The sequence below is a fragment of the Puntigrus tetrazona genome, chromosome 8 (assembly GCF_018831695.1).
Source record: "Puntigrus tetrazona isolate hp1 chromosome 8, ASM1883169v1, whole genome shotgun sequence".
Taxonomy (NCBI): Eukaryota; Metazoa; Chordata; class Actinopteri; order Cypriniformes; family Cyprinidae; genus Puntigrus; species Puntigrus tetrazona.
Window position 1 is genome coordinate 4263982 of NC_056706.1, and position 24772 is coordinate 4288753.

Here is a 24772-nt window from a genome sequence, read left to right on the forward strand (position 1 = left end):
AAAAATAATTTAATTATTTTCATATAAATTTTTAACGAAATTAACTATTTTTTAACCAATATGGCATTCAAATGATCGAAAGTTACATTTGTAATATTACAAAAGATTTGGATTACAAATAGATGCTTTTCTTCAGAAGTTTTGATTATATACTGATAAACAACGTGTCACTATTTTCAGAATTTTTTAACTTGATAATAAAAAGATTTTCTAAAGGATCATGTAACACTGAACACTGGAGTTTTTTTTTATTATTTTAAAAAATCTAAATAAATCTTATTTAATTAGATTTTTTGAAGATACAATTGACCTAAAATAGAATTTGCTTCAATTTAGTTTTATAAGAAATAACTACCAAATAATAACTAAAAAGTACTATAATCCTCTCATATGAGTTAATTTAGTTTCAAGGATTCTTATATTTGACATTTCTACTGGAAACCATCAAAACAAAAGAACTGTAATTAATAAATCATGTATTATTTATTAGTTTTTTTTTATTTTTGCAGTTAAACAGTTTTCCTGGGATGTCAGCCAAGCCGGTTGCCAAATTGACTAACTGGCTTTAAAAATGCATGTGTATCTCCTCTCCTTTTCCTTCCAGATCCCTCAGATTAGCTACGCCTCCACAGCACCAGAGCTGAGCGACAATAACCGCTACGACTTCTTCTCTCGAGTGGTACCTCCAGACTCATACCAGGCCCAAGCTATGGTGGACATCGTGAAGGCGATGGGTTGGAACTATGTCTCCACATTAGCATCGGAAGGGAACTACGGTGAAAGTGGAGTAGACGCCTTCATTCAGATCTCTCGAGAGGCAGGTACAGTATCCATGCAGGGTTCTGCTCACTGCTAGACAACGGATGTAAAACACACCGAAGCATATAGACCGATCCAGATTGGGCTTTCCATTAATATGCTATATTTCAAAAAGTTCCAAAGAGGAGCATGACAGAGACAGCTGCATGCATTTGTACCCATCTGCTGCCAGAAATTCATGGCGGTCATTAATATAAATAGAAAGTGAGTCACATTTTAGAAGAGAAAAATTTCTGCATTGGTGTCCATCTCTCTCTCTCTCTCTCTGTGACAAAGGAGGTCTATGCATCGCTCAGTCCATGAAGATCCCACGAGAACCCAAACCAGGAGAGTTTGACAAGATCATTAAGAGACTAATGGAGACCCCCAACGCTCGAGGAGTCATCATCTTCGCCCACGAAGACGACATCAAGTAAGTGAAGGATATGCTTAATGTATGTTTGATCAGCAAGGCCTTATAGGATTCTGGGTTAAAAACAGCTTTAATTTTATCAGCTGCATGCTATTGATTGACAAATACTCGTATTTAAAGTCCATTTGTAAACTTAAGGAGGATCGTTAAGAGGTTTTTTTTACTTTTAGGCCATGAATGCGTGTTAAGAATGTAGCTTTAATTCAATTTCAGTTCATTTCATTTAAATTGATATGGAGTATTAAGTATTTTATTTTACAGATGAATGCATGTTAAGAAAGTTCAAGTTTTTGCATGTTTTACATTGGATGTAACTGTTAAAATAAGCTAAAATGATTACACTTTCACTGGCATCTGAAAGCATTATCGGTCTAGCCAAGGCACATTACAAATGCACATGCATCCCTCTTAGAAGAAAGATTTTAAAAACGTGTACTTGCTGAAGAATTCATGTAAATTCGAGTGGGTTGCTTTCACTGTTACATTCAGCTAACAGTACTATAATTGAACTGTAATTGCGTGTTCGCGCGTGCATTTATTATTATTATTCGTCTTACAACCGAGGAACATCAACTTGAAGCGACGTTAACAAACCCATTACTCTTTTTTAATGTACATTTTCACTGTTTGACAAGATGTTGGAGGAAAGGCGTTAACAAATGAGAGAAACCGATTATGTTCAGCTGAAAAAAGTTGTTTCAGAGGCAGATTTTGATAAAAGATTAAGAAGACATATTGTTTTTTTCCCTGAAATAGCATGCATGATTTGCTTATCCTAAAGAGCGTTAAAGTAGTGTTTTATTTTGCTTTAATGTTCACTTATTTGATGTTGTCTTTAACCCAAAATATTCCTTTATGAGTGCTTACAAGCAACGTTGCATTTTTATATTTAGAATCTGAAAATTTAGTCTATAACAGATGCATAATGGGAGTGTAACAGTGGCTCTTTTTCATATTTTTTTTTAATGGTTCTGTCTGGAACAAACTGTTCGTTCCATCTGTCGCGGTGCAGCAGACTAATGTTGTCACAGATTTGATAATGGTTGACTGGTAACAAGGGCACATGTGGATTATTTGATATGATTGAACTAACTTTTAGTATTTGTGACATTTAGGGGAGATTTGTAAAAACCAAATACTGAATGCAAAGTATGTGCAATTAGAGCGAAGGTCCTTTGATGTAGTGATAAGACAATATGGGATACTTCGCTTTTGATATGCAATGTATCACACATGCTCCTGCATGTAAATGGGGTTGGCTCCAGACCAGCGAACCTGAAGAGGAAACAATGGCCGCAGTGTTAGGCCTGAAACATACGCAATTAAATGATCAGAGACGTTTGTGATTAGCAAACGCATTGCTAATGCATGGTCCTGATACACAAGCAGAAACCGGTCTCAGAAGGTGGCTACAGAGTGTTCGTTTTCGTTTGAATGTAAGGTTCTTTTCAAACTGTGAGACTGTTATGACAGACGTTGAATGAAAAGACCATATCTGACCATATAATTAGAACACCCTGGTCTCCTAAAAATACTTACCTCTGTGCAACACCTCTGTGTTTTTACGTGCCTCTCTGAGAAAGAAAAATGTCCATTGAGTGGTGCTAAAACACAGGTTCAATGTATGTATTTATTACATTGATATAGGTAATTATTGCTGTGTTTTTATTGCGTTAAATATCATACATAATAACCTTTTTAATTCCACAAAGAAAATAGAAAATCTATTATTTATTGGTTATTTAAAGAACCCAGTCTATTACACTGATCACAAATTTGAGAATGTTTGAGAAATTTAGCATTATATCACTTACTTGCCAACGGACGCTCTGCAGTGAATGGGTGCCGTCAGAATGAGAGCCCAAACAACTGATGAAAACATCCACAAGCAATCGGCATCACTCCAGTCCGTTAGTTAGCATGTTCTGAAGTGAAAAGCTAAATCTTTTGAATAAATAAATCCACCATTGAGGGGTTTAAACCTGCCCATAATCCATAATAACACTTCCTCCATTGGAAAAATACGTCTCTTGTTATCCACCAACATGTCTGTTTAGAAATGTTTTCACATTTAAATGGTGCTTGATCTGTGCACGTTTATCTCCTGATTCAGACGAGGTGATTTTTTTTAAACTACAAGGCAATATTATGGACAAACACACAGCTTTTCACTTCACAAGACATTATTTGACGGATTGGAGTGGTGTGGATTATCATAGGATAGGATTCATTGCTGAGCAACCGATCTAAATCTCCAAATCTGTTTCATTGAAGAAACTCGCTTTATCTTGGATGGCCTTAGGGTGAGTAATTTTTCTGTGATTTTCATTTTCGAGTGAACCTTTCCTTTAATGCTCCAGGAACTATTTTACATTTAAATCCTATAACATCAATGTAATGTTCGTGTACAGGTGTTCTGTCGTTCCACTAGCTTTTTAATTACCTGTCAGTGAAGGAAGACAGAATATTGCTTCATTTTGAAATCATAACCGTGAGAGCTTGACGTATCACATCTGTGGTTTCAACTTTGCACTTAGGACAACCCAGGAAAGTGCTAAAGCTGCCTGGGAAATGCTAACTTAGAAGGTGCTATACTGTCAAATTCAAAAGATGCTGTTTTATTAATTCATCTCTTGAGCTTAGATGACCTTTTCATGCATGATTAGAGCAGATACCAAATTCAGGACACTGTATTTTCTCATTGCTTAATGTCATTTAGATGTTTTTCATGTTTGACTTCGCAAATTCAGAAGTGTAGCAAACTCTCCCAGACAATACTTCGCTATCGCGGTTGACGCTCACATGCGACGTTTTGCCACTCTGTGTTTGGGTGTCGCTGTCTCTAATCCATATGGCTCGTTGGGGGTGCTTTTTGACAGTCTTATGTGGTGGAGAATGTCTGTGCAGAGGAAGTTTCCCTCTCATTAAAACACTCCCGTGAACACGAGCTGTCGTGAATTGTCAACCACATCTTCAGCGCTGCAAGCGATTGCGTCATTCAACGGCTTAATTCATAACTTAGTAAATGCCACTCTAAAAAAAACAATTCTGTATTTGAATTTCATGAAGGTACTATTTAGACTCTTTTATACAATTATATGTTATATTAACATTTGTGTATGCATGCGGTCGTGCATATCGTATTATGGACAAATTACATTTTTGTGCAATCACTTGAGTTGGTCGTTGATAGATATTAAAAAGAAATGCACCCAACTCACTGGCAAAAAGATTGAGAAGTTTGTCATTCTCCAGTTAAATAAATAGGAAATATTACACATTTTTTAAGATTATGTAATTCATTTTTTGAATGGTTATTTAACCACTGAGACAAATGACAATATGATTTTTATATTCATAACAAATGTATATAAAATGGTTAACTTTTTCCACTTTTTACTTACTTTTTTTGTTACAGTATTCAAGTGAACTCCATTTATTTTCTTTTCATTTGAAAAAACTGTTAACGTTCTAATGTCTGATGTGCATTTTTAGACAGAAAACTAAATTACAGGTGTTGTCAGTGGTTTGTTTGACACCCGTTCTATTTCTCTCTTTCTCTCTTTGTTATAAATTGATCTAAAGTGCTACGGCACATGATTACAAGGCATGAATGGCAATTACTGAACGGATCAAATTACTGTTTAAAATACTAAAACGCTGCATAATTGCAATAGATACAGTGTGTCCCCTGTGATATTATTTAGAATGACTTTGCTTCTGTTTAATAGTTTAGTTGTGCTGATTCTTGTCCAGGCAGGTACTGGAGGCTGCAAGGAAGGCCAATTTGACCGGTCAGTTCAAGTTTGTGGGATCGGACAGCTGGGGTGCCAAGAGCTCTCCGATCCTGGACCAGGAGGAAGTGGCTGAGGGTGCCGTCACCATTCTTCCCAAAAGAGCATCAATTGAAGGTTCGAAATGTACATATGTAACCCTGGACCACAAATCTGTCATAAGTGTACATTTTTTGAAACTGAAATATACCTCACCTAAAAGCTGAATAAGCTTTACATTGGTTTGTTATGATAGGTTAATATTTGGCTGAGAAAATCTGGAATATAAAGGTGCAAAAAATCTAAATACTGAGAAAATTACCTTTAAACTTGTCTAAAAAAGTCCATAGCAATGCGTATAACTAATCAAAGTTTTAATATATTTACAGTAGGAAATTTACAAAATATCTTTATGGAATATCTTCTTTACTTAATATCCCAGTGATTTTTGTCATGAAAAAACAACTATAATATTGATCCATGCAATATATTTTTTGCTATTGCTTCAAATGTACCCCAGCAACATAAAGGAATAGTTCACCCAAAATATTTTAATTGTGGCATTTTTACTCAACCCCAAGCCATCCTAGGTGTATATGACTTTCTTCTTTCAGGCGAACACAGTGTGAGTTTTTTAAACATTTATCCTGGCTCTTCCAAGCCTGGTAATGCTGATGGATAGCAACCGTTATTTTGAAGCTCAGATCAGATATATCCATCATGAAAGTAACTTATACGCCTTTGGGGGTTATCACATGTCCTCTGAAGCAGACGGATGGGTTTTTTGTAACAAAAATATTTCTAGTTTTAAAATTAAAACTTAAATAACTGATTTCCGGTCACACTTTTTTTACAAAAACCCATCGATCTGCTTCGGAAGACATTCTTTTTACAGTCGATTCCACAAGTTTTTCTGCTTTTTAATCAGGATTTGACCAGTACTTCACCACTCGTTCCCTGGAGAACAACCGCAGGAATATCTGGTTTGCTGAATTCTGGGAGGACGACTTCAGGTGCAAACTGACACGTCCAGGTATCAAGATCGACCCAGAAAAGAAGAAATGCACAGGTGAGAGCTCCCGATAGCCGTTTGCAAGTTAACTGATGTTTGGCTGCAATGACAGCTGACCTTAAAAGCTCTTAAATGTCCTCTGTCCTACTTATCTTTCTCCTTCTCATCCATCACTTTGCTGTCTGACTTTGTTCGGTTGACCCTTTCTCTCTCTCGTTTCAGGAGAGGAACGGATCAGTCGTGATTCTCATTATGAGCAAGAGGGCAAGGTTCAGTTTGTAATTGATGCGGTTTACGCTATGGCTCATGCTTTGCACAACATGCACCAGGATTTGTGCCCGGGAGCCACGGGCGTTTGTGATAAGATGGACCCAGTGGAGGGACGTTTGCTGCTTAGCTACATCCACTCCGTCAACTTCAATGGTGAGTCGACATCACGCTAAATCAGAATCACTATAGATGAGACCTGACTGGCATCAGAAATGCCATTAGGCTGGAAGCCAAAAGATGTTCAAAGGTCCAAACTAAACCCCATAAAGAGTTCTGCCTCACAGGCTCATTTGGATTGAACACAAGTATCATGCATATCGACATGAGCATGCCCTTGGATACATGAATATTTAGAATTCTGTTATCATGGACGTATGACTGTAGTTATTATGAAGAATGTTATGATAGGTTTTTTTCTATGCCTTTCTATGTCTAAGTATTTTGGAAAGTTTCTGCTAAAAGATTAAGTGGTAACGTAAATATGAAAAATTTCTATATAAATAAAGTGTATAGTAGGGTTATTTTTACATTCAAATATATCATAAACATTCAGATTGCATATTATGAAACATTAAAAAAATAAATAACCGGTTTGTGTTTTAATATATTGTAAAATAATTATTATAAAAAACCAAAAAAATTCTGATATATTTACATTTTATTTAAAAGAACATTTTTTTGAAATCTTACAGAACATATTATCATTTATATATTATCAGTTATAATCAGTTTAATGCATAGTTCAATGGAAAATACTATAAAATATTACACATTACCATATTATATATTATAAACTATTTAAACAATAAAGATTTAGTCTACAATTCAAAAGTGCATGTGTTCTGAAGGAAAAATACTTTTTGAATAAAATAATGAATTTTCCATCACTTAATATTTTTTCTATTAACCGCTAATATTGTAGCTACTTTTTACAGTCCAATCAAACCCTGACTAATAAAATCAAGTCTCACCCTACAACAATATTTGCAATATAATGTTAAAGTGGTCATTCTTACTCTGCGAAGACAATCTAGTGCTCCTGACTCACAACCTTTAAGTAAGTTATGTTTTCTTAAATAATGTTCTTTTTAGCAGCATCACACGACCCGTTAAAATGTGTAAATGTGTAAATAGTGACGTTTAATATGTAGCGAATGCCTTTTCACGTGGTGTTTATAACGTTTAGCGCTTCGCAGTACCATTGCGGCCTCGTAGTTCAGTGTGGTGTGATAAAAAAAAGAAAAGAAAATGGCAAAGTTCTGGTAAATAAATCTAACTCTTCCCTGGCGTTGTGAAGCTGCCCATGAAGAAAATTTCCATTAAATCACTTCCTCAAGAGTGACTGTCATCTTGCAAACATTTGGTGAAAGCTCGCCTGGAGGGAATTGGCTGAACAAGCAATATGCATTATTGCGAAGAAGAAAATCGCATGGAAAATAAGTCCTTTTTCCACCCCAGAATTTCAAATGAAGCCGTCTTCCTCCACTGCAGCAAAGAACAAACAAGGAAAACACAAATCCTTATCCATCCAGGGCTAATAGGAGCAGGTTATCAGTGGTTCAGTGATGTGCTCTTGCTGAGTTCTAATGACTGAACTACATACGCTTATTCAAAGCACTTCCAATCACAGGGAAACAGACAAATGTTTGTCTGTAGTGCATTAGTTTCCCATTTAAATCTAATCATGGACTAAAAACAGATATCGGTGCCTGTAATGACATGCAGCAGGATAAAGTATGCATGAATGGAGCGTCTATATGACAGATGGGTGTAGAGCGAAGTGAAGTTGTTCGGAGTCTCAGCGGAGAAGAAGGAGTGACAGGAAGAGGAGGTGATCGGTGTAGCTGGAACCTGACGTCTCTTTAGGATGTATCTGGCTGTGATCGAGCTCATCTGAAGAGCTGATGTTCTCATACTGTAAAAAATTAAAAGTTGAACTTAAAATTTCAAGGAAACTTACTGCACAGCTTTTTTGAGTTTACTTCCTTTGGACCAAGTTGTTGGACGTTTCTAGTTTTGTTCAGCTAATACGCTTTATTATCTTGAAGACATTTTTGTTTCTGTTTATTGGAAGATGTTTATTTAAGTTGTCACTAACGTAACATTGTCTTTATAAGACGACTTGCAAGATTAAGGTGTTCGGAAAAAAGACATGATTGAACATAGCCTAGGCCTCAAAACTACAAAAACGGTTCACAAAAAGCTCTTTACATCACAGTACAACTAATAACTAACAATGATGAAAAAACAACAAAATAAGTTTAAATGTAATTAGCAAACAGCAAAACAATAATCCTATAACAGTAACTAAATCTTTTACACGTTGCAATGCATGCTGGGAACTCACAAAAGACTTAATATTTCAAGAACATGAAATTCTTTGTTCAGACAACTGAGTTTGGCTGTGTTTGGTCCGACAAAGGTTTTTATGTAGTTAAACAAAATAGCATTTTTTAGTGATTGCGACTCGGTTTCGTAAAACTGGAAAATGTTCAGTTCGGTTCTTAGCTATAATTTACTATCTGTAAGTATATCTTGAAAGACAAGAAATCAAAATGGTTTTGTGGTTTTTGGTAACTCAGCCGATGGAAATTAAAAACAGATCGGAGTTTTTGGAAAATAATGGCATTAATAATGTTTCTTATTGTAAGATAGCACTATGAATCCTGTTTCCTCTGTGATTTATAGGTAGTGCTGGCACTGCTGTTCTGTTTAATGAAAACGGTGATGCTCCTGGACGCTATGACATCTTTCAGTACCAGATGACCAACACTACCAATCCAGGATACAGAGTCATTGGACAGTGGACCAATAACCTGCGACTCAATGTAAGTTGACTTCAATTGAACATTAATTACATTCACATCTGAAGGATTAAATCATATTAGTTATGAGTCATAAAAGACACATTTTTCTCACTTTTCCATAGTTTGTAATGATTAAACATATTTTTTAACAATTCTACCACTGTTACAAGGACACTAAACAACTTATAAGCAATTATAAGTAATAAGATGACTGTCTTGTTTAGCCTAGTTGAAGCTATTAATTTGGTCTTAATGCACCGCTGTTATAAGGTTTGGGGGCAGTAGGATTATTTAGCATGGATGCATTCGATTTTTTTAAAGTGACAGTAAAGACATTTAGAAAGTTCTAAAATAATTTTCATGAATATGAATGATAATTATCAGAAACGTTTCTTGAGATGTATCACTGAAGACTGAAGTAAAGATGCTGAAAATTCAGCTTTGCATCATTTAAATTATATTAATGTAATTTATAAATTTCACATAAATACTGTTTATTTGAATGACCTATTTATCAAGGGGGAAAATTATAATTTTCAAAAATAATGTTAAGCAGAATTCAAACTGAATTCAAAATTGATAATTTAAAAATAATTTAATAGAATCATTTCTGAAGGCAATTCATGTGACGCTAAAGACTGGAGTAAAATTCTGCTTTACCATCAAAGAAATACATTAAAACATATTTCACTAGAAAACAGTTTTTTCGCTATATTGTTTTTAATCTAATAAATGCAAGCCCAAACTTTTTGGTGCATTGCGTGTTTCAAAACATATCTCGAACTTACAAGTATGATCTGTTTGGCTTTTGTTTTCTGTTTTCTAGTTTTCTAGTCTGTAAATGTTGTCTGTATTTCTTTAGGTGGAAGAGATGCAGTGGACCGGTGGATCCCGCGTGATTCCGGACTCGGTGTGCAGTTTTCCGTGCCGCTCGGGCGAGAGGAAGAAGATGGTGAAGGGTGTCCCGTGCTGCTGGCACTGTGAGCTATGTGACGGCTATCAGTTCCAAGCTGACGAGTTTAACTGCGAGATGTGCCCTTTCGACATGCGTCCGACCCCCAACCGCACGGCCTGCCGCCCCACTCCCATCATCAAGCTGGAGTGGCATTCGCCCTGGGCCGTGATCCCTCTGTTCCTCGCCATCCTCGGCATCCTGGCCACGCTGTCCGTCATCATCACCTTCATCCGCTTCAACGACACCCCCATCGTGAGGGCCGCGGGCCGCGAGCTCAGCTACGTGCTGCTGACGGGGATCTTCCTCATCTACCTCATCACCTTCCTCATGATCGCTGAGCCGGGGACGGTGGTGTGTGCTTTCCGCCGGCTGCTGCTGGGGCTGGGCATGTGCATTACGTACTCGGCCATGCTTACGAAGACCAACCGGATCTACCGCATCTTCGAGCAGGGAAAGAAGTCCGTCACGCCGCCAAAATTCATCAGCCCCACATCACAACTTATGATCACCTTCATACTGATCTCAGTACAGGTGAGCATGAGAGGTTAAAGCCTGAAGTCAATTGGTGTTAATTGCCGTATTGCTTCCTGCAGGGTGCAACCCATATCCTATGCTTCCCAAATCATTCCCGATAATGATTGATCATAGCACTTAAGTCATTTTGCGAATGTTTGTTACTGTTTCATGTGTGTTTCCCGAAAATTAACACACTTAACGCAATCGCAAATAGCCGTGTTTAGGAGTTGCTATACCTTGGTCATAAGTGTTAAAATGTCAATTTAAAGAATGGCTCGTAATTGTAGTACATGTTTATTAAAATAACCTAATGCTACATTACAGACAGCTCTATAATATAATATAATATAATATAATATAATAAACAAAAATAATAATAATACTCATAGTTGGTGCCCAGAGACGTAATAAACAATAATAATTAGTGCTGTCAAACGATTAATCGTGATTAATCGCATTCAAAATAAAAGGTTTTGTTTACATAATATGTATTCTGTGTTTATTTATTATGCTTATATAAAAACACACATTATATATTTTGAAAATATTTACATGTGCAGTATATACACTTATAAATTATTATATATTCTATATAAATATATTTCTTATACAAACATTCCATATTTTTCTTAAATATATGCGTGTATAGTTTTGTATTTATATATATGTATATATATATATATATATATATATATATATATATATATATATATATATATATATATATACACATAATAAATATACACAATACACACTCATATTTTATGTAAATAAAAGCCTTTATTTTGGATGCGATTAATCGTAAATAACTGCTTGACAGCAATAATAAATATATGATTGCATATCTGTAGAGAGTCTTTTCCCAGTCTTTGAAGCATATTTCCTATATTGCTTTTATTCATTTTTTCATATTTATTCATCTTTTAAATAAGATGTGCATTTCCCTTATTTTATTTAATTTTATTATTATTTTTGTTTCCTGCCCTTTTTAAATATTTAATTTAGTTTTACATAAATCAAAAATCAGTACTAAAGTGTACAATAAAGTACAATCAAAGCTTTAACTATAGTCACATTGCAACTAAATGAAGTTAAAGGTGCAATCTGCTGATTGTCCTGCAGGTGACGTACAGTCATTTTTCTAAACTACTTAGACTCACGAGGCTTTTGGGAAATGCAGCCCTGGTTACGTCGTTGAGCTGGATGGAAAAAATTCTGTTTTTTTTTTTTTTGTTTGAGTTTAAAAGTATTTGCACTATAGTTCAAACGTTCGGGGGTCGGTCTCACCAAGGCTGCATTTATTTGATCAAAAATACAGTAAAAACTGTAATATTGTGAAATATTCAAAATAACTGTTTTCTATTTGGATGTATTTTATTCAAATTATTTATGTACTTTATTTCTGTGATGAAAAGCTGAATTATGAGCAAGATAACTCAAGTCTTCAGTGTCACACGATCTTTTAGAAATCATTCTTCTGTCACTTTTAATTAATTTAATGCAGTCTTGCTGAATTAAAGTATCAATTCCCTTCAGAAATTTGATAAAGGTAACCGTCTTATTATTAAAATTTTGATTAGTGATTTTGAACTGTAGAACCTAGAATATTTCTTAATTGTATGTCACAGCTATTAAAAATAATACAAAAAAAATTAATTACAAAATTAAATATGAAAAGTATTAATTTTACTGCCTCCAGGCTTTTGAACATTGTACGTATTAATTTCTAAAAAAACGAATTAATGATTTGTTTAAAAAGTCTCTGCATATTAATTTTGCATAGCAAATGTATTTAAGATAAAAAATGTCAGACATCACCTTTAATGTTTTGCTTCATTCATCTATTAAAAACTGCCATGGTAGCTTTGATGAGGAATGGAAGGCCAAACGATTGAATTATTGAATAAAACATTAACATTATCATATAAAGATTTCACAGGCACCTTAGCAAGTCTCGATCTACACGGACAGCCAAACACAGGTTCACGAGCGCCACAGAGCCACTGGTTATGGAAACTAAAGCCCCCGTGCTGTTGTTCCATTCTCATCATGCCCCTTTGAATTTTGAGGTTTTGTCAATAGCTGTTTCCCAGTCAAGCAGATTCTCCTGTGTTTGTACACTCTGCCGAAGCTGATAAGCTGCCTGCAGACCTCATCATGTTGAGTGCCTGGGCTTCATTCTGCTTGTGCCAGCAAACGTGCCAAACACGCTAATGTGCAAAAGCAACAGATTCGACATCAATAAAAGGGGGGGAAAAAAATAATTTACAGGTGACAAGAAAGTCGATATGCATCGTGTCTGCCGATAAACACCTCTCCGGCGATTAAAAACTGCTGATTCGAACTTTTGCTAAAGAATATTTTAGAGGCTTTTGTGGTTGGAGCTTAGCCCCCCGAATTATGCGCATGACTCACCGGCAGAGGCGCGGGGGAGACGAGATTAACAGGACGTTTGCAGGAGAGTGATTGACAGCAGGACATTTCTCGGCACCTCCTCCAGCGCATGTTGGCAGATGTGTCACCGACGCTGAGCGGAGAACGGAACTCCGGCGAGCGATTCTGACAGCAACATCTGTCTCCCCGGCAACACGCCGGCCGCCCCGGCTGCTGTTCTCTTCTCCTCCCAGCCGCAGAAGTTTCTCAGAAAGTTTTTGCGTGTTACCTGATGAGCACCTTCAGTCGGGATGAGTCACTTCCTAGGCGGAATGTTCCCATTGAGAACAGGTGCAAGTGACGCTCTCTAAATCACGCCTCTAAACAGCTGCTCTCATCCGGCGATCCTGCGCACTTATATCATGATTTACTGCGAGCAGACATCCCATCTGAAACGTTTGTGATTTATTTGGTGCTTGAAGGGGTCATCGGATACAAAATTCATTTGACAAGTTGCGTGGACGTAAATGTGTGTTGGAAGTGTGTGTACACATCCATCCTATAATGATAAAAAGTGCTTTTTATAACCCTGTTTTAAAAACCCCTCAGGCTGATGACACACTGGGAGACTTTTTAAGCAAATTCGCCAACTTTTTTTGAGCAATGCTACTTCAGTTGAGAATGGGTAACACATTTCTATTTGGATAATTTAGATCGGTCTTGGGGAATCTCCAGGAACAATACGCATAACATAATATAGATAAGTAATACGATTATAACATGATATCCGAATGGGTCAACTCACTTGGCGATTTTATTTATTATGTACTACTTTAAGAGGTATATTAAGCATGTGACAAAATCCCTGGGACATTAGAAATGTTAAGTAACAAGTTTCACATTGGAAGTTTATGAATCTGTGCATTCCTCATGAACCCGTAGCACAATGACTTCACCTATGGATGATTTCATCTTTATTAGAACTCGGGGGGAGATGTTTTATGATAATACAATTATCAAAAAAAAAAAAAAAAAAAAAAGAACAGCTTCTAAAATGAACATGTCGCTAACTGTCACGAATGAAGGGTCTGAGGCATGCGGATCCATTCGCAGGCTTTTATTCGACAAAGGCGTGGCCAAAGCAGGCAGACATCAACAACACAGCAAAAATATCAGAGGCAAAGTAACAACAAAAACCTAAAACAGGCAGAGGTCAGGCAGCAAACCATCAAAAAACCAAAGTCAGGCGAAACCGCAGGACGTCAAACGAGAAACAATGCATAAACAACCAAGGCTTAGGCTAACTATAACGCTATGTGCCAGCGAAAGGCCTGCTTCAGAATTTATAGTGTCCAAACAGGAAGTAGTAGCAGAGGACGCGATCATAGTTCATGCCGGGGTAAGAGCTCCCTCTGCTGGCTTGGCATAACAGGCTGCTAGATGCGGAATAGCACATTAGATTAAACAATTTAAGTGCATGTAACTCAAAATATTGCGTTTGAATTGCGTCATGTCCATTGTGTCGACTCTAGTGAAAGATGTCTCCAATTAAGTGACTGAAGTGTTTCATTGTTGGATATAATAATGATAATATGTCATTTATTCCTCACATCTGAGCTGCGAAACTAATGTTAGTTTCGTTTTGAAACTTGAAACTTTCGTTCACGCGAATCATTCAGCTTTATCTACAGAAGAAGCAAGTGGAAGGGTTTTTATGAATCTTTGGAAATCGCCTTTCGTAGCATGTGCTAGTTAGCAAGTTCAGCGCAAAATGGAGCTTAAATAAACAGTCTCATTAGCATTTAAAGAAACGTGGATTCAGATGGCGGGCCGTAAACAGAGCTAAATGTAAAACGGAAACTTGTGTGATAGATTTTGTAAAATGTAGTTTTAGAAATGCTACTCCATTTCATTTTTTAATTTTTAAATAAAGAGGGTAAAGATACATACATATGATACATGATACATATTTTTGGATTAATAGAAAGCATTCATTTAAAATAGAAATCTTTTGTAACATTATAAACATATAACATTTGAGCAATTTAATGCGTCCATTTTTGAGTTAAATGATTTACTTCTTTCAAAAAAGATTAACCCCAAACCTTTGAGAAGTTATGTAACGGCATATTATAAAGTGTGCATTGTATTTTATGTCTGACGATCTACATTTATAATGGCCAAAATACACAAAACGTCTTAATTCAGAATGAAAAACTTTGGGAACGTAAGTGCTACATTTCAGCCGAACTAGACATATCCCCTTTTTTAGCTTTAGAAATCTGGTCACGTTATTACAAAGCGAGGAAAGGATCTTATAGTTTCTTTTGTGTCTTTAAAAAAGCAGTTTAAAACCCATCATTAAGAGCAATCAGGCTGATAGCAGGCCTATTTTAACCAGTAATCTTGTGCAAAGTCTTGTCTGCCGTAGACTGGCTAAAACACCGCTTCTTTTACACTTTATTCTACGTCAATCAAACAGCAGCTCTTGACAAATGAGTCTGCCTTTCTGACTGACTCAGTCTCCCCGTTAATGATCATCTTTTTTTCCCTCCCGTCTCTTGGCAGGTTGTGGGTGTTTTCATCTGGTTCGGTGTGATGCCGCCACACACCATCGTGGACTACGAGGAGCAGCGGCCGCCCAATCCAGAGTTGGCGCGTGGCATCCTAAAGTGTGACATGTCTGATTTGTCGCTCATCTGTTGCCTGAGCTACAGTATCGTGCTCATGGTCACGTGCACTGTGTATGCGGTCAAGAGCCGAGGCGTTCCTGAGACCTTCAACGAAGCTAAGCCCATCGGCTTCACCATGTACACCACCTGCATCGTCTGGCTGGCATTCGTGCCTATTTTCTTTGGCACAGCGCAGTCCACTGAGAAGGTGGGAAGTGTGTTATAATGGGATTCGTTGCTAATGTTGATAAACAAGTAGTTCACCCCGAAAAACAGAGCATTAACTCGCATCATGCAGTTCCAATCCATCATTGTTATTATTTTTGGAGTTTTGTTTGAAAGAAATTTTATTCAGCAAGGATGCATTCTATTGAAAAGTGACAGTAAAAAATGTTTTTCCCCAAAAGATTACTATTTCAAATAAATTCTGTTCATTCGAAGTTCTGTTCATCAAGGAATCCTGAAAAAAAAACATTGTCACAGTTTTCAACACTGATAATAATAAGAAATATTACTAAAGGAATATATATATATATATATATATATATATATATATATACAGTAGTGTATAAAGTAACTAACATTCACTATAAAACAGACTCATACACTATATTATACATATTCTGAAATAATAATTATAATAATAGCGTTATTAATAATAGCTTAATAGCTATATTAATAATTATAAATAATATATTATTAACTGAAATACAAGTTCTCACCACAGTGCTCAAATCTCATTTCCACGTGCACATATTCAAACGTTTCATACTAACACATCTTGCCAGGTTCGACTTGTAACCGAACATGATATGGTAAGTTTGAACAAATCAAGAGTGAAAACGTGAGGTTGAACTTGACCTCATTCAACATAAGCTAACATAAAAAGCCTCCTCAGAAGTGATTTCAGGGGTGTTTTAGGAACGCAGCACACTATCATTGATGGTTCCATAAGGAAAATCTTTTATTCAACAAAGGTTCTTTATAGTTGGAAATCGTTCAAATGTTTTGTACACTAAGAAAAAAGGTTCTTTGGGAGAACCTCAAACGATTCTTCTATGGCATCGCTGCAAAAATACCTTTTTGATTTTGAGTTTTCTCCACTATCCCACTCGTTTTTTCCTCATTTAACATCCTCTTTTACACAATACAAAATGTGTTGCAAAATCTGTTTTCATGGAAGTGTCTTCATCATCACGTGCAGGTGTCGGTAGCTGCTTCTGCGTCACTGAAAAAAACCGTAACGAAAGCCGTATTCTCTGACAGCGAGACATTTTGGGCTATTAATGCTTTTCTCCTACATTCACAATAAGTCAGAGTGCAATACTACACATCTTCAAAACACAATATATAGCCACGCAACACCATCTTTCTGTGAAACAACTTCCCGTATTTCCACCACAATGCGTTCTCACAGTTCTGCTCCAATCCATCAACAAAAGAGCGGAGCTTAGTCGCCGTTTAAGTCCTTAAGTAGAAAATTATGTGAAATGAAGTCATTTCAATATGAAGGCATTGAAGTAAGCAACAACCTGCCAGGCTCACGATAACAAGTCCAAGTTGTATTGCTCACAGTTTCTTTTTTGAAGAGGCCTTTGATATGGCAGACATGGAAAGGGATGAGATGAGAAAAAAAAAACAACATTTCATTTCTCCCCTTTATCTCCCAAAGACACACCATGACACAGAGACAAAGGCTCTTCCGCCCACCAATGAGGTTCCGGAGGTTTGACTGTGGGAGGAGGTTGATAACGGGAGTGTTTTGGAGCCTGAAAGACAATGTCTACCCATCTTAATAAAGCCAGAAGCCTCGTCAGCGGGAATTAGGAATTAGAGCATTAGTTATTGCTGCATAGATTAAACGAGCCAGGTATCTTCCCACTGTATGTGCCGTTTCCTGGTGAGTGCTCTTGGGTGGGCAGGTGCTCTTTTATTTGCCTTGGCAGCCACGTATGATACACATTGTGAATGTTTATTTTGATACATAACCGTGGCCTGTCCAAAGGAGGATTTCATTGCTAAAAGGTTGCTCAGGAGGCTTTAGGAGGTGTTTCATTTAAGCATCGCGTTCGATGAGTCTTCTGTTCGTTTTAGGAAAACAAAATGATAGTTGACACAAAGTGAGAACGCTAAAATGAATGCAGATGCTATTAATACATACAATTACAATATTTTTATATACTGTTATAGGTTTAAGTTAATAGACTATAAGTTAATATTTTGAATTAGCTCATGTGTTTATACTTTTAATTTTAGTTACGCTTTTAGCAATTTTGTAATGTCGTTTCTAATTTTTTTTTATATTAAATATTTAATTGTAAGTTTTATTCAGTTAAAATATTTTTATTATTTTATTTTTATTATTAATTAAAATAAAACAGAATATTTGCCAAGGAAAATCCGTTGAAATTTTTTAAATCTCACTTTTAGTTTTAGTTTTAGCTTTTATTTTGTCTAGTTAATATTTTTAATTTCTTTAGGAGCTGTTTCATTTAAGCATCGCGTTTGATGTGTGTATAGTTGATAGCTGTAAAATTAATGTGAATGCTATTAATGTCATACTTTTTAAAAGTTTGGGGTTAGCAAGATTTTTTCTGAATTAAATATATATTTTTTTTCAGCAAGGAGTCACTTTTCGAAGGTTTTCGAAATATTTTTTTATTCACTTGAATCTGCAAAAATATTATGCAGCTCAAATAGCTTTTAACATTAATAATTAGAAAAATATATTTATGAAGGATCATGTGACATTGACAGTAATGATGCTGAAAATTCTGTTTTGCATCACAGAAATAAATTACATTTTAAAGTATATCTGAACAGCACACAATTACTGTAAATAGTAATAATATTTCCCAAAAAAAAAATTTATAAAGGCATAACTTTTCCTTTTTAGCTCAAGCTAATTCATTAATACTTTTCATTGTTAGTTCATTTAAATTAAAATAGTTTAGTAATGGTAATTAAAACTAAATAAATGAAACCTTAAATGTAAAGTGTTTATCAATTAAGTTGATAATTATTAGCATATAATATATATATATATATGATAAAAACTTAAATTGTGTGTGTGTGTGTGTGTGCGTAAATTTAAGTTTTAGTTGAGATACCGTTGAAGCTCTGATTACAGGGATCTTTTTTTCTGAAGAAAAGTCAAGAGATAAAACAGCTAACGAAAACGGAACTATTTAAAGCAATATTATTTGCCGTGTTTATTTTATCACAGGATCTAGCATCCCTTTTCCCTGTAACGTTTCCTTGTTGATCTGAACTGATTGTGATGGACATTTGACCTGCATCTCTTGACCTTCCTTTCATTTCCTGTGCTCGTTCGATGTAGATGTTCATCCAGACGACGACGCTGACCGTGTCCATGAGTCTGAGTGCCTCGGTGTCTCTGGGGATGCTCTACATCCCGAAAGTCTACGTCATCATCTTCCACCCGGAGCAGAACGTGCAGAAGCGCAAGCGCAGCTTCAAGGCTGTGGTTCAAGCCGCCACCATGTCCTCACGCCTCTCACAGAAATCCATCAATGACAAGCAGAACGGAGAGACCAAGATCGAGCCAGACAGGACGCAGTAGCAGGTAAAAGCCATTCTCAGACCCCTGGAAAAGTGCAAGGAGTCTGTTCCGAATCTCCTGAGACACCATTAAAATCTGGGAGAGTGCTACAAATAAATCAACCCGTCAAAATTACACTTAAAAAAGCCTCCCATCACTTCCAAAAAGGTTATACGATTGATTGAGTGTTATTTCCGTATTTTTATGAACTATTATAGGTTTAAGTTAATAGTTTTTTAACTTAAGTTAATATTTTGAATTAGCTCATGTGTTTACACTTTCAATTTTTGTTACATTTATAGCAATTTTGTAATGCCCTTTCCTATAAAGTATTTATTTTTAAATTGTATTATTTATTTATTATGTTTTTATAATCATATTATTAATTATATTAGTTCTTCAGGTTAAACAAAATAAAACACAAAAGCTGACAAGAAAAAGCTCATTTTAATATTTTTGTTTATTTCAGATTTATGTAATTAACAAAAATGTTTTAATAAAATTAGTTTTAGTTGTTAAGTTAGTAATAATATTAGTTATGTATGTTACTAACCCTAAATGGTAGATCCTTTTTGTTTTATTATTATGAGTGATTAGATTTTAATACATTTATTTTTATCTCACTTTTAGTTTTAGCTTTTATTTTGTCCAGTTAGTGTATATATATATGGACTCCTTTTTGTTGTTGTTTTTGTCGTGTACCATGTGTTCTGTGTGACCTACTTTTAGTTAATTGTCGTATCGTGTTCAGCTGTGTCTTGTTTAAGTATTTACGTTGTATATATAAGTCCTGTTGTTTCAGTTCTGTTTGTCCGATCTCGTCTATGTTTTACTGTTTATCTGCTAGTTTATCTGCCTGTCTGCCTACCTGCACAAGGTACTAATCCTGTATATGTGTATGATTAAACTTATAAACTTATGTGTATGGTTAACCTTATATTCTCATGGAGTGCTCCTTCACGCTAAACCACATATATATATATATATATATATATATATATATATATATATATATATATATATATATATATATATATATATGGAAAATACATTTCAGTTAATTAAACAAAAGCTCTAAAATAGAAAAAATAGCAATGTTTGGTTTAGTTGTATTTACCAATAACCTTGCAAATTACCCTACATTACATTAAGTGATTACATTTAAAATGACAAAATAGGTAAAGAATATTTTATATGATATTTAAACCTATAGCCTTATTGAATTATTGACAGAAATATAAAACAAAGCTGTGAGGGCTAGAAGTACAGTGTGTTCAACAGAGTCTATTGCCTTTTTTTCTGAAGAAAAGTCAAGAGATAAAACAACTAACGAAAACTGAACTATTTAAAGCAATATTATTTGCCGTGTTTATTTTATCACAGGATCTAGCATCACTATTTCCCTGTAACGTTTCCTTGTTGACCTGAACTGATTGTGATGGACATTTGACCTGCATCTCTTGACCTTCCTTTCATTTCCTGTGCTCGTTCGATGTAGATGTTCATCCAGACGACGACGCTGACCGTGTCCATACTAATTAGTACATACTAATTAGTACAGAATTAGGACAGAATCTCCATAAACGGTTTTAAAGTTGTAAAAATGATGCAATATAGAACCTTAATGCAGTGTGTACCATTGTTAAGGCCATCCTTTTCGTCCGTGTCAAATTCACTATGAAGTCTATTGAAGGAGACTACAATGGTAGCGACTTGCCCGATCACACCAGCAGCCGTCTAGCACCCATAACGACCAATAAACTGCATAACAATGCACTTAAACGTTCAGAACACTGTAGTAATAGCAAAGCCCTGGCAACAACCCCACAACACCCTAGCGTTATGTATTTAGTTTCTGCTGTAAAGTCATATTTGCTGAAAAGAGAAAACGTCTTGCAGTAACTTGCTCTTGTGAACTTTTATGCCCTCGAATGACTTACGGCAGGGGATAGATATGCTGAGAAATACTGCTCAGTAATATATTTCATTGCAATAAACTGTCCTCAAAGCTTCCAAGATGGGATTGTTAGGGAACTCAATGCTTTAAATTCAATATTTAAGGTGCCCCGAATCCTTTTACGTGAGTTGTATTGAGTGCCCCCTCACATTTTGATATCCATAACATCTCCGTCTCTCTCTTCCTCTTTTAAATTGCAGTGAAATGCTTTTGGGTTTATTTTCCACTTGTTCTCTATCTCTGCTGCACACACTTGCTTCCTCAACGCATGCAGTTTGAAGCAGCACATCTCATTACTTCCATATTACTGAGCTTTTGGAAGCAAAAAATCAGTAAGCCTGCACGAAATCCTTGAAATGATGCTTGTTGATATGGATATTTCTCCACGCTGCAACAATATTTGGGTGCGCAAGCGAAGAAACTGGAAGCAGAAAATGAATTACGAAAGGCGTGTGGACAGAAGTGCATTGAATGTGATTATTATATACACGTGTTTATTAATAAAACTAATGCTATATATACATTTATTAATGAGACAAATGCTTAATGATTCTGTCATATATTTTTAGTGCAGTGGTCCTCTTCTTTGACCTTGTAGTTACTGAGATATAGAGCTAATATAATTTATAATATTTTATATATATTTATATAATATATAATAACAGATTTTTTAATATAATCAGTGACTTTTTTTGTTTCTTTAACATTCATGCATTTCTTTAGTTTTTTTCTGCTCACCAAGGCTGCATTTATTTGATCAAAAATACAGTAAAAACTGTAATACTGTGAAATAATAACATTTAAAATACGTTTTCTACTGTAATATAAGCTGAATTTCCAGCTGCTATTATTCCATTATTTGTGGAAACATTTTTTTGCAATATTTGATGAGTGCAACATTCAAAATATTTATTTGAAATCTAAATCTTTTCTACTGTTATAAATGTCTTGATGATCACGTTTGATCAATTTAATGCATACTTGCTGAATAAAAACATTAATTTCCTTAAAAACCGTAATAATAATCGACTCCAAATCTTTCAGCTGTGGTGAATCTGGTGTAATCATATTAGATTATGCACATGCAGCTTCACAGAGCTCTAATATTAGATACTGTTTGCATTTAAAGCTGCTTAGATGTAATGCTGTTTCTTTTGCAGCACAAGAGCAGATTTGTAACTTTGCTGACCACAAAGCGCACTATAGTGCTTTTCAGAAACAATCGCTAGCGCAAATCTTCATCTTGACAGTTGATTGACAGTCATAAGCAGTGATCTGTGTGCTGTTAGCTGCGGAAGAAGAGCGTTAGCATGCTCTCACACTTGGACAATCGCTTCTGTGGCCTTAAACAAGGGATTTTACCCCTGGCTATTGCAGACAGACATTTTCTCATGTCATTACAGGGCAAATCACTCCGGACAAAAAGGCATCTGTCCTCATTGTATAGACACGGACAGTCTCTCGTGTCTTCTGTTGTTTTCATAAACTGTTACCAGTTTGTTCAATACTGAACAAGTCGTGTACTGGTCGGTTTTGAGCTTTTAGACTAGTAAGAATTCATTCGTCAACCTCGTCTCAAAAAAATATGTAACTCCCTTTTCGCCAGTTTCAAAGAGAAATGTTCACTGAGTGGCGCTAAACGCAGGTTCATTACATGACCGTGGTACATTTCTATTACGTTGACATAGGTAAGCATTGCTGTGTTTTTGTTATATTGCTTCGGTTACATATTGCGATGGGTCAGAAATCAAATATCTAAAGCTGATGCTCTATCATGTTGGAAATATTGCCTACAACAAACCCAACCCTAAAGCTACCTAAAGTGTTAAAGGAACACTCCACTCTTTTTGTGGAAATGGGCTCATTCTCCGACTCCCCCAGAGTTAATACGTTGAGTTTTACCGCTTTGAAATCTATTCAGGCGAACTCTGGGTCTGGCACTTTTAGCATAGCTTAGCATAGATCATTGAATCCAATTAGACCGGTAGCATCGTGTTCAAAAATGAGCAAAAGTGTTTCGATATTTTTCCTGTTTAAAACTTGACTCTTTTTTAGTTACATCGTGTACTAAGACTGGCGGAAAATGAAAAGTTCTCTCTGTAAAGAGTAGAATAGAGCATGCTTGTGTTAGAGGCCTGTTTTGCTTTTGTTCATTTCATAATAAAAAAAAACAGATAATACAAAATAAAATAAAAAATAATAAAATACAATCAAATCCTATATAATTTCAAGTAAATGAAAAAAAAAAACTTTTCTACCTAAAAACATGGTGAAAATGCTTCTTTTTCTGCGTCTTGACAGTATTTTCTTTTAATTTATTGATTCATAAAACAAGGTATTCAAAATCCCTTCTGTGAAAACTTTAAACTATAACTTATCTAATCTAACCTATTGTCCAGATTTCTGTTGTTAAAAATGTAAGCAAATTATTGCATATTTAAAAAGATTATTTGCAAATGTAAACAGCATTTCAGATGTGTTATTATTCAACCGGGAAAGTATAATGACATCTATTAAATATGTTTACCTGAGGTTTTAAACAAACTACAAGCCTTAATCTTTTACAATTAACTTGTCCCACACCAAATTATGAGAATAAAAATTGCTTAATTAATGATAAACTGGACAAAATAAATCACATGGTCTTCCATTTAAGAAGATATGTGAACCATATTTAGAGGTGCTTGAAAAAAAAGCCTCTAAAAAGCAGCTGGAACATTTTAGCAACCATATAGCAACGCAGTGCCAACCACAAACAAAACTCCAGCACTGAATGTGAGATTTGCAATGACACACCAGCATTATCCTACTATGATTGCAAAGAGTGGTATAACAGTACGTCGTACATACGTCATCTGCCTGAAGCACAATTTTGCTAGTATTCCCACACTGCTATCAAAAATGCCTATTATAACCGCGATCTATTGATGCAGCCGTGAGAAGACTGTATTTACTAGAAAATACTGCGTTCTTGGGAAATGCGTCCGAAACCCTTCAGGACTTTAGTAATAAAAAAAAAAACCCACATTTACCGCAAGAAGCATTCAAGTGTGTGTTTTGTCAAAGGAGCATTCAGCAGCGTGATACAAAAACAGCACGGATCTATTCAGAGGAGACACACTAGATGTGATGGCACATCTTGCTTTCTCTCCCGATCTGACATCCGTGGGTGTTGCTTACAAGAGGAAGTTGTTAACAGAGATAAACAACATGTCAGCAAGTCACACTTTCATGTCCAGAAGCCATTCCACTTTCACTTTGTCATACAACATTTTATTTGTTACTTGACCTTTTGTGCTCTATCTATCTATAGATAGATTCTATTCTATCTATTCTATTTCATTTATTTTTATTAGTGTTTATGTGTATGAGATGTGCTATACAAATAAACTATTTTATATATATATATATATATATATATATATATATATATATATATATATATATATATATATATATATATATATATATATATATATATATATAGTTCCTTTATTTTATCTATCTATCTATCTGTTATTTGCTTGTTCATTCGTTCATTCATTTGTTGTTCGTTCTTTTGTTCTATCTATCTACTACTGTTTGTTTGCTTGTTACCATTTGTATCTATCTATCTATTATTCATTCATTCATTCATTTTATCT

The 24772-nt window shown here is 35.3% G+C and overlaps 1 protein-coding gene across 1 annotated transcript in view; it reads left to right on the forward strand.

Moving 5' to 3' along the window:
- The window catches only part of grm6a (glutamate receptor, metabotropic 6a), a 53585-nt gene that overhangs the window by 26881 nt on the left and 1932 nt on the right, over positions 1 to 24772 (forward strand). The window contains 9 exon segments of the mRNA XM_043246706.1: positions 605 to 821; positions 1096 to 1231; positions 4988 to 5142; positions 5933 to 6073; positions 6239 to 6439; positions 8975 to 9114; positions 9956 to 10579; positions 15506 to 15817; positions 18950 to 19195. Of these exon segments, the coding sequence (XP_043102641.1) occupies positions 605 to 821; positions 1096 to 1231; positions 4988 to 5142; positions 5933 to 6073; positions 6239 to 6439; positions 8975 to 9114; positions 9956 to 10579; positions 15506 to 15817; positions 18950 to 19192 (2169 nt within the window). The 3' untranslated portion in view covers positions 19193 to 19195.